The 10,907-nt window shown below is 43.9% G+C and overlaps 1 protein-coding gene and 1 long non-coding RNA gene across 2 annotated transcripts; both read left to right on the top strand.

Moving 5' to 3' along the window:
* The first annotated feature begins 389 nt into the window (after window positions 1-389).
* On the top strand, window positions 390-4,843 carry LOC141729794 (uncharacterized). Its single transcript, XM_074545520.1, has 3 exons — window positions 390-433; window positions 2,012-2,616; window positions 3,923-4,843. The coding sequence occupies exons 1-3, from the start codon at window positions 390-392 to the stop codon at window positions 4,339-4,341; spliced, it is 1,068 nt and encodes a 355-aa protein (XP_074401621.1). The 3' UTR covers window positions 4,342-4,843.
* A 19-nt stretch (window positions 4,844-4,862) lies between these two features.
* LOC141729799 (uncharacterized) lies at window positions 4,863-10,287 on the top strand. The gene is made up of 4 exons (XR_012581221.1): window positions 4,863-7,569; window positions 8,188-8,251; window positions 8,953-9,028; window positions 9,147-10,287. It is a non-coding gene; the product is annotated as an uncharacterized LOC141729799 (long non-coding RNA).
* The last annotated feature ends 620 nt before the right edge of the window (window positions 10,288-10,907 follow it).

Here is a 10,907-nt window from a genome sequence, read left to right as displayed (position 1 = left end):
AACAAGAAAATAAGGAATGGAACTGAAAGGAAGAAAGAAAGAAAGAAGGATAGGAAGGCAGGAAGGAAGGAAGGCAGGCAGGCCAAAGGAAAAAAACGAAGGAGGGCAAGGAGAAAGACAGGGAAAAAAAAAAAAAAAAGACGAAAAAAAGAAAAAAAAAGACGAAAAAAAGAAAAAAAAAAGGATAAAGACTTCGAGATGCGCAAGAAAAAACCCAGAAAAAACCCCCAAGGTGGGCAAGAAGAAACGAAGAAAAGAACCCAAGAAATGCCAGAAAAAGTCAAGGAAAAAGGGAGGAAAAGCCCCAAGAAAGAAGGCAAGAAAGAGAGGCAGTAAAGGCCACAAAAATGCAAGAAAAAACCCAAGCAATGCCAGGAAAAGGTACGAAAATGGTTTTGCCAGGTGCGATCAAGGTGAGCGGGTTCAGTCTCAGGTACAGGAGATGAACAAGTGTCAGATTAGCTCGGGGCACTGCTGTGCAATGCAGCCGTGACAGGATTGATGTTTAAATACAGTTTAAATAAATTGGGGATTGTTTGGCTTTTATTGGGGTATAGGCTGGAGATTTCATAAAAGGTATAAAAATAGAAATCCAATTATATCCTATATATATCGATATCCAGAAATATTTAATATATGTAAATATACGTAAAAGAAATATATTGTGTAAAAAGAATATATCTATTATTATATAAAAAGGTATTCTCTCCAATCTATAAGATATCTATAAATATAATAAATGAAAATTACAAATGTAAATGTGAATACAATTATGACAAACAAAATTATTATTAAAATTTTAAGTGTGGTTTAAATAAAGGGGTGTCTTTGGTTTTTCTTTCCTTAGAGGCAGGGGTTTTATTTTAAATAATATAAGTACTATAGAAATCTAAACCGGCATAGAGAAATATATAATAAAAATCTAAAGTTGTAATGCTATACTATGAATTTAAAAACAAATAGAAATAGAAATCTATGTTAGTAACATGAAGAGATGTAATATACAATATAGTAAATATTATACAGTAATATAAATTCTAAATCTAAAAGCGAATATAAATATGACAAATAGATGATGGGGGCTCGGAGCAGCCCAGGTGTGAGTGTGAGGATGATGAGGGCTCGGAGCAGCCCAGGTGTGAGTGTGAGGATGATGAGGGGCTCGGAGCAGCCCAGGTGTGAGCTGTGAGGATGATGAGGGGCTCGGAGCAGCCCAGGTGTGAGCTGTGAGGATGATGAGGGGGTGGCTCTTGCCGGGGCGAGGCGGTTTTAACGGGGGGAGAGTTTGCCTCTGTACATTTTTGCACGGAGCTGCTGAGTGGAGGGGATTATGGGGCTCTCCCGGCGCTGTCTCACGGAAGGACTGCGAGAGCTTCTCCCAGGGTCGGCGGAAACACCCGGATTCGGGCTTGGATACGTCCAAGCATCGCTTAAAGGAGGTGCCGAGGGACGAATCTTTGTGCCGGGGAGCAGCAGCCGAACAGGTGAGCCCGTGTGCGTTTGGAGCGGGGAATTTTGTCCTTCCCCTTTGCAATTTCATCTTGCCAGTCCCTCCCCGCTTCCCCAGGAACAAAAGTGCAGCTTATGAGGACGAAAGGGATTAAGGAGAAGGACGCAGCTCCTCTTCTTTTATTGTCTGCGTTTGAACTGAGGGGATCCCTCTTCACTTGTGGTTTTAAGGGCGTTGATTGCAGGAAAAGCTGCCTTTTCCAGGCTGTTGGGGGTATCCCGGGGGTGACAGGGAATCCCTGCGTTCTATTTGAAGGGGAATGGGAAAAGTATTCTTGTGGTGTTATGGGTTTGGTTTGAAGGCAGCCACCCCATTTTCATCACCCTAGGGTTGAAATGGAGGGGGCAGCCGTGGTGTCCCTCCTTTTCAAGGCTTTGAATGGAGGTGGAAATGGCCCTTTGCCATCAGTCGAAGGCTTTCATTTGAGGAGCGCCCCTTCTTTTGTGCTCTCGTAGGGGACGAACGTGAAGGGGAGAGGACACTTCTTTGCCCTTGTTGAAGGGAGGCGAGCCCCGCCTGCGGCGTCAGTTTCGGGCTTCGGTTGCGGGAAGCTGCAGCTGTGGCAGCGTTTGCAGGGCTGCAAGGGGGCCGTGCCGCTGCATGGGAGGGCGCTTGTGGTGGCCGCGGCCCGGGCCGGAACGTTGCCGCTCGGGAGCGGCGCTGGCACGGCCCGGGCAGCTGCCGGGGCGCACGGGGGATTTGGCGCGGCCGGGCCGGCCAAGGGCGGCAGAGGCGGCGCGGGCGCTGCTGCGGCGGCCCGGGCGGTGCCGGCCGCTCCGTCCGCTCCGGGCGCGGGGCTCGGGCGCCGCCGCCACCCCCGGGCCCGGTGCCGGCCCCGCCGGGCAGGGGCAGCGGGCGCGGCTCTCCGGGCCGGCGCCGGCCCCGCGTGCCGGAGGAGCCGCCGGAGGAGCCGCTCTCCTGGCGGGAGCCGCGCTCCGTCCGGGGCCGGCAGCGAGCGCGGCCTTCGGCTGCTCGCAGTGCTGGGGCGGTGCCGCGGTTCGGAGGCGCTTTTTCGGCATTGATTGCATCGCTGTGTTCGGTTGGCAGCGGGTGTACGCTAAGGGCTGCGGTGTTCTTCCTGAGTGGTGCCGGTGGGGATGATAAAGGTTCGTTTCGGATTGGGTTTCGTAGTCGGATATGTTTTTTTTGCCGGGGTATTATGTTTAGAAAGGCGCGCAATGGTTTTTACGGGTCGTAGCGCGAAGCAGCGGTTCGGATTTTAATTCTGTTGAGGTGGCTTTTATTGGCGTGAGCGGGTAGTGTTTGTTTCGGTGGGCTTTTGAGGTAGTGTCGTGTCGTTCATAGCAGCGCGTTTTTGATCTCGCGAATTGCATGTGTGTTTATCGTCTTCCAGGGCTTTTATTTATTTGGTTTGTTTGATTGTAGTGTATGTTTTATGGTTGCGGTAATTTGGGAGACATTGTTTATGGTTACGTTTGTCTTTAGGCTTTGTGTTTGTTTCTAGGTGTTATTTTTATTTTGATAGCTTGAGGCACTATGGGTTTATTCAGTTGGGAATAATATTTTTGTTGCAGATTTAAGTTTTTTTGGGTTTTGGGATTATTCTTGTTGGTGGTTTCTTCATTTTCTTTTATTGTTGTTGTCTTTTAATGTATTTGAGTATTGTTTCTCAGGGTTTTTTTTGGGAACATGGGTATTTATATGGTGGGTTTTTAAAGTATGTTTTTACTAGGGTAGTTAATTTCTTAATTTTTAGCGGTTGAGATGTTTTCCATTTTGTTAATTAGTTCAGTTTTTAAAGTTATTTTTACAGAGGATTGGTTATTCTTTGAGTTAGTGTAGAGGTAGAATTTTGTCTTTTTTTTTTTTTTTTTAGTAACGTTCAGGGTGAGTGGCACTGTCTGGAGTTTAGAAGATTGGTTTGACTTTTTTTTAGTACCCTTTGTAATTTGCTCTGTGTGTTTCTATAGGGTTTTCTTTTGGTTCCATTTTTCGGTCGTGATGAGAATTGTTATTGACAAGAGTGTTCTTTGTTTTTTCTCTGACGCTTGTTTGGATGTTCGGGTGTCTCGATGTTTTTGGAAGATATTGGTGGGAATTTAATGCTGTTTGTTCTGTCATTTCATTTAGGAATTGGATTTTAAATACACAATTATAACTCTCACTATATTGAAACAAAAGAAATAGATGTGCAGAAATGGGAATGAGCCAACGTTATTTTTATATATTCGGTCAATTTTTAAAATTTAACATGGAACATAAGTCATTATATGTTGCAATTAGTTATTCTATTTTTAATAGAGCATTGTGTATGTATACAGATATATGAATAGAGAATATAAATGGAAATACAACCCAAACACAAATGCAAATATAGAAATGTATTGCAACTATATGCAGATATATAAAAAATTAGTAATAAATTCCCGTCCCCCGCCTCTATGGTTTCAGGATGGCGGAGACAATTTCCGGTCCTCCGAGCTGCCGTCTCTATGGTTTCAACGTGCCAGAAGGGTTTTCCGGTCGTCCCGTCCCTTCTCTCTATGGTTTCAAGATGGCGGAGGCAATTTCCGGTCCTCCCAGCTGCCGTCTCTATGGTTTCAACGTGCCAGAAGGGTTTACGCGGTCGTCCCGTCCCTTCTCTCTATGGTTACAAGATGGCGGAGACAATTTCCGGTCCTCCTAGCTGCCGTCTCTATGGTTTCAACGTGCCAGAAGGGTTTATCCGGTCGTCCCGTCCCTTCTCTCTATGGTTTCAAGAAGGCGGAGACAATTTCCAGTCCTCCCAGCTGCCGTCTCTATGGTTTCAACGTGCCAGAAGGGTTTATCCGGTCGTTTTTATTTGGTTAGAGGCAGGAGTTTTATTTTAAATAATAGAAGTGTTATAGAAATGTGAATCTTAAGATAGAAATAGATAATAAATATATAAAGGGAGATTGCTAAACTATGACTACAAATTGAACTCTAAATATAGGTAAGTAATATGAAGAGTTGTAGTATAGAATAGAAATAACATGATACGGCAATATGAATTATAAATGGGAATATAAATATAAAAATAGGTAAGTATAGTTTAAAAGAAAGGGAATTTTTTGGCTTTTATTTAAGTAGAGGCAGGGGTTTTATTTTAAATAGGTGTTACAGCAGTAAAAATCTTGACGCAGAAATATGTAATCAATGTATACAAATATGTATAAAAATATATAACTGCTCGCATCAGATGTAATGTAGAATATAAATTTATTTACAAATTGAGATTGATAAAGATAAATGTATAAGTAAGCAATATACATTAATGTACATTATAAATGCAAATAGGAATATAAAAATCAGACATAAGGATAAAACCTATTTAAATATTGTTTGAAAGAAAGGGTTGGGGTTTTTTTTATTCTTACTGGGTTAGAGGCAGGGTTTTTATTTTAAATGATATGAATGTAGATATTATTGGTATATATTTCTCAATATTGAGATATACAATCAAGATATAAATATATATATAAACACAAAATATAAGTAAATAGAGATAATAGGAAGAGATGTAATGGAGAATACAAATAACAGCATACGTAAGTATACATTTTAAATGTAAATGTGAATATGGACCTGAAAAACAGAATTTTAAAAAATATTGAAATACAGTTGAGAAGAAAGGGTTTTCTTTTTGGCTTTAACGTGGGTGGAGGCAGGGGTTTTATTTTAAATAATGGAAGTGCTACAGAAGTAAAAATCCTCACACAGAAAGATATAATAAATATATAAAGATCTGAATAAAAATACGAAAAAAAATAGAAGTAATAGGAAGAGTTGTAACAGAGAATATAAATTTATAAATAAATCGGAAAATAGAAATGCAAAATCGAACACACATCAGTATAGAATTTAAATATAAATGTGGATCTAAATTTGAAAAATATTATTAAAAAAAAAATGAAATACAGTTGAAATGAAAGGGGTTTGTATTTGGCATGTATGGGTGGACGCGGGGGTTTTATTTTGAATCCTGCAAGTGTTAGAGAAGTAAAAATCCTAAGAGAAATGTATACTTCCAATGTAAAAATAGGTATATTTCGAGCGGGGCCGAATTGTTCGGAAGAGGCGAAGAGCCGAGTGTTGCCGAAAAGAGGCGACTGGAGCCGAAGAGCCGAGTGTGGCCGAACAGAGCCGACTTGAGCCGAAGAGCCGAGTGTGGCCGAAAACAGCCGAGTTTACACCAAGAGCCGAGGATAGCCGACTGGAATCGATAGCCGAGGGTAGCCGACACTGGCCGCATTTAGACAATGCGCCGAATGTGACCGAGTTTCGTCCAAGCGTGCCGAGTTCGGCCGTAGAGCCGAACTGAAACGAGTTTAGACCAAGAGCCGAACCAAGCCGAATTGAGCCGAGTTTCTTGAAACAGAACCGAAGGACGCCGCAGCGCTCTCCCTGCAGGTCTCCGGGGCACACGGCAGGGGGCGCTGTATAAAGTAAGTATAAAATATCAACTATCTATAAGAAGAAATAAAAGCTCTATGTCATGTGCAGCAGTAGAAAATTTCAGGCTCCCAGGGAATAAATAGTTTTCTTTACATCATTTTCGTTTTGCAGGTTTTTTTTACTCCCAGGTAGCCTGAAAGTTTCTACTGCTGCTTTTTTATTCTTAAGCTAGAAAGGAAAACCAAGATCAGAAACAGAAGAAAAGGGAAGGAAAGGAAAGGAATCAGGAGCACCAGAGGGAAGGGAAGGGGTGAAAAGCAGAGTGAAAAAAGAAAAAAGAGTTGGAGCGAAAAAGAGAGGGCATTCGGGAGGAGCGTTGCTGCCTCAGGTCCTTCCCCGCCCAGGGGCGAAGGACCCGTTTGATGCCCGGGAGGGACTGCAGCTCCCGGTGGCGGAGGACGGAGCAGTGGCTGTCAGCCCGAGACTACAACTCCCGGCAGGCCCTGCTGCCGGCGAGGCGTGTGACGCAACGGCTGGCGCGGCACCGGAGTGGCTGGCGTGCCAGGCGGCCGCGCGGGGCTGTGCGCGGGCAGCTCCCGGCGCCGCGGCGGCGACGCCGGAGGGGCGAAACCTCCGTCTGGCCGCCCGCACGGAGCTGAGCAGCGCGGAAGGGGCGTCGGCCCGGTTCTTCGGCCTTACTGAGCGGTAGCGATGGCGGAGGGCGAGGCGGTGCTTTGCTGCCGCGGGCCGGGAGCTGCAGGAGCCGCCCCGGGCGAGCGGCGCCGGGCGCTCCCGCGGTCCCGGTGGGGCGGCTGCCCTCAGGCTGGCGGAGGCGCAGCAGCCCCCGAGCTGCAGCCGTCTCCCTCGGGCTGCTGCCGGTGCTGCGGGCGGAGGCGGCTCCGCCGCGTGTTGGGCGTTGCGAGCAGAGAGCGCTGCGATATCGCCGGAATGACTGGGCTGCTGCCTGCGCTAGTGCTCGAGGCTCTTTCTGCCATGCAAACGGATGGAGCGGCGCTGAGCGGTAAAGCCAGAGATGGCCGGGAGAATGCCCAGCGCAGGGAGCAGGCGGGCTGTATCCTTCCGATGGCACAGGTGCGATCTGCAAACTCATCCCCTTCTGCCCCTGCCCTCCCCAGCCCCAGGGAAAGTGCTTTCCAGCATTGTCGGGCTTCTGAAAGACAAAACTTGTGATTTGACACTAGCATCCAGAAAAGCTTTCTGTCTAGATTAGCAAATGCCTAAATTGTTCTTGGTTACATCCCATGACTGGTTTTAGGCAGTGACTTTATAGTGCTTTTAGGATTTTCTTGTACAAAGGTGAGAAAATAGGCAGGTCTGATAGTGGTTTCACTTTTTTTCTACTTCACGTTCCATGAGATTCTTTTATCCAAGCACTTGTTTTAAAATTGTACTGTAGGCGTTTATGGTTCACTTTTTTTTTCTTTGCAGCACCCGTGACTTTTTTTTTTCCTCTAAATCGGGAGTAAATATAGCTGAGTAAAATGACCTTGGTTTTCTTCTTTCTTTTTCAACTGAGTTGTTTTTATTAAAAATCCTATTTGCCTATAGAAAAAGTGGGTATGTCCTGTAATATATCCTAGCTTTTCTTGTTTGCAGGGTACTCAGAAAATATGTCTCCCTTAGAGTCCCACAGAAACGTTCTCAGTGCGATCTCTATCAAGGTATGCATTTACAAATAAGTGATCCCTTTAGATATTTGACTGTGTACCTTTTCCTGTAATTCAGAGCTTTCGTTCTGTGCCTTTTATGATAAACCTATAAAGCATGTAAAAATGGTTTTGCACGTCTTAATCGTTGCAGGCAGCACTAAGTGGATTTAGAGCCTGTTCTTGACCAGACAAAGGGAAAAAGTGTGACTTTGATGCTGAACTTGTCATTTTTCATTGGACTTGTCTTTAGTTATTTAGGAATAGAGAGAACTAGAAAAAGAGAGAAATAGAATTGGTTACTGAGCACTCCTCAAATGCTCACCGTGATTCAGTGCAGAGCCGAAGTGAAGGGTGATGGAACAGAGCTCTGTGCTTTAGAAGGAAATAAATTTAAACCTGACCTCCACACAGTGTCTCACTAACTTCTGTTGTTTTAAAATACAAAATACGTTTAGGAAGTGTTGGAAGTTAGTATTTTGGGAAAGAAATGGCAGTTCCACAGAACATTGCATTTAACAGAGGCTCTCGGAACGATTCATGTTGTAACTGCTGTCACTGCAATCGGTTGGTGGTTCAGCCTTGAAATGTGCACTTGCCCTTCTATAAAGCACTGTTTTGTTTGCCTTTCAGTGCTATGAGTCTTGATAAATTGGAGAAGAGCCCAAGAGAAGTTTTTCATCCCTTGATATAAAAGGTAGGAAGTGACTTTTTTTGGTTTGGTTCTTTTTCTTTATTATTTTCTGGAAATAAAAGTAATTAAGTATAGGTACGACTGGTTTGTTTCTTCCAGTAGCAGGTGATAATAATAGTAGTAGTAATAGTAAAAATAATAATAGAAATAATAATAATAATAGTAACGTAATACTACTGAAACTGTCTTTATCCATTGAACTGGCCATTTCAAATCAAAACTTGTAAACACAAATCAAACCATCATCCTTGTAGAATCTTTCACAGCAGTGGGCTAAAGATCCTGGTTTTGTTGACAGGATTTATCGGTTCTGGAAGAACAAGAGGGAAGTACAAGCCTAACTACTTCTAGCTCACAGACCCGCCCAGTGAATACAGCTTTGTATTTTGATGGGCTTGTGATGACTTTGAAATCGATTCCTCATTACAGTAAAAAAAAAAAAAATGTTTTTTTGAACGTGACAGCAGAAATAACTTTCAGTACCAACTTAATAATAATAGATCACCAATTTAAGTTAAAAATTCATGCTATACTATCAGAATTTAAAGGTAAAATATTATGTATGAGGTGATGGTATAAAGTGTACGTTCTAATGTGTAGGATGTATGCAGAGATACATACATACCTGAAAGTCCTTAGAGGAAACAAATTTTTATGTCTGCTGTTTGACTGTTTATCATGCAATATTTGGTTTTATTTCCCAGGGATCGGTGAATTTTAACTTTGGAGTCCTCTGTGCTAAGGATGCTCGGCTTACAGATGATGAAATGTTCAGTAATGGTGAGTTTTTCACCTTCTCTTTAGTTGCTATGCTGATCTGAATAAGAAAAAAACAAAAGCAAGAGAAAAAAAAAGGATGGTTTATTATTTTTTTACGCTGTTATGTTTGTTTCCTCAGTATTTGCTGCAGCTCTGCTTACCCAAACTTTGGGTTCCTTCTGTCCCACTGGGAGTCGCCCGATTTGGTTGCATCTGGTGAAACTCACCCTGAGACCTTGGAGAACCAGCTCAAACTACGTGAGAGCCATTTGCAGTTCTCTCCAGACACCTGGAGAATGGGTGATGCTTCTGAGGATCTGGCAAGTGTACTTCTATCAAAACTCAGTCTGTGAAATTTCTGGGGAAAACCCTTCTGTGTACCGAAGGGTTCAAACTCTGGTGAGGATCCAGTTATCAGGTGCTCACCTGGATGGTTCCAGCTCTTAAAGTGAACACTTGTACTCTTGCCCTGTAGTTTATATCTATTGTATTTTTGTTATTTTGCAAGATTTCACGGCTTTGCAAAATATTGTGCATTTGACTCTTTGGAACCTGTCAGATCGTTCTTTGGTGCAGCACCACCTCATGGGACACTTGGCTGCTGTCCTGAAGGGGTTGGTCGTAAATCCTGGAGGGTTTATAAGTCTTCTGTCCCCAGGGAGCTATCGTGCTTTGTTTGCTTTTGTTCTGTTTGTTAGGCGCTGCTTCTCACTGGAAGTATGAATTTCAAACTACCCTGTTCTTTTTTTAACTGTTTTCCTGGTTCTCTCCCTACGGCAGGGAAAGACTCTCGTGTCCTTGTCGTCAGGCTCGGTGCTGTCCAAGAAGATACAGAGACTAAAACAATCCTAAGAAGCAAAATATGACTGCAGGGAAAACAAGCTGGAGAGAACAAAAGGTGGTATTGTTATCCTTACCCTCTATTAGAAACATCCACTGTGCTTTGATGCTGGTAGCTGCCAGGGGCTTGTTAGCTCTTTGTAGGCAGGTGTGGGTGTTCACTTGTAGGTTTTTTCTCTGGACAAGTCAATTCAATCTTTGCTAAGCTTATATTTGCAGATTACTCTCTAGCACAGTCCAGCATGACATTTTTGAATGTTGTAAAAATACCATGTTACTTGGAAATTGCTAATGATGAGAAGCCTTAGGGAAAAAAGAAGATTTCAGGGTTGGAAGATGTGAGAAGAATTTTGTGGGGATGTTAGACTGAAATAAAGTGCACTTGAAGCTGGACTGGCATGCTGGCAGATCCCCTATTAAAGAGTAGTGCTTAAATTAACCTGGGGGTTGCCCATTGTTTCTGTAGAAATCAATGTTTCCTGGTCTTCAGAAGTAAGCTGCTTTGAAAAGCTGGAAGGTGCAGTATAGTGACAATCCCCGTGCTTTGGATTAAAAGTAGATTTCAGAAGGGTGATAGGCTTTTGTCTTTTCCTAGAAGTCAGTGTAATCCTATCGAGGAGTTTTTAATTCTGTGTTGCCATGTCATCCCTCAGAGCCCTGTCGTACTAATCGTCATACAGATACAAAACAAAAAATCAGACCCTGTCCCAGCCACTTGGAGCCCAGAACACGATTTCCTCGGGCTGCCATTTGTGCGCCATCGGTACTCACCACGGAAGCGAGCCGGGGATGTTGCAGCTGTTGGGAACAAACCGCTTCTCGTCACACAGAAATGGAATTCGGACGACGCCTCGGCCAGCCCCTCTCTGCCGTCGTCTCCTGAATCTGCAGCAGAGCAGTTCCAGTCCGTCCGGGTACGTGTAATCCAGCTCCTGACGATCTGAGCACACGGAGCAGCGCTCAGCTGCCGTGGGGGCTCAGGGAAGGCAGAGTGTGCATTGTCATCTTCCTGAACCTACAGACCAATCAAAGTGAGAAGCCACAGGGTGGAAATCACTCG

This window comes from Zonotrichia albicollis, chromosome 8 (assembly GCF_047830755.1).
Source record: "Zonotrichia albicollis isolate bZonAlb1 chromosome 8, bZonAlb1.hap1, whole genome shotgun sequence".
NCBI lineage: Eukaryota > Metazoa > Chordata > Aves > Passeriformes > Passerellidae > Zonotrichia > Zonotrichia albicollis.
The sequence above is the reverse complement of the archived record's forward strand: the minus strand, read 5'-3'. Positions and strand labels throughout refer to the sequence as shown.

Excerpts from the sequence above, each read along its gene's own strand:
- LOC141729794 (XM_074545520.1), top strand. The coding sequence starts at position 390 with ATGGTTTTGCCAGGTGCGATCAAGGTGAGCGGGTTCAGTCTCAG. Across the intron at positions 434-2,011 it reads GTGAGCGGGTTCAGTCTCAG|GGAGGCGAGCCCCGCCTGCG; the intron begins GTACAGGAGATG and ends CCCTTGTTGAAG. Across the intron at positions 2,617-3,922 it reads TGCCGGTGGGGATGATAAAG|GATGGCGGAGACAATTTCCG; the intron begins GTTCGTTTCGGA and ends CTATGGTTTCAG.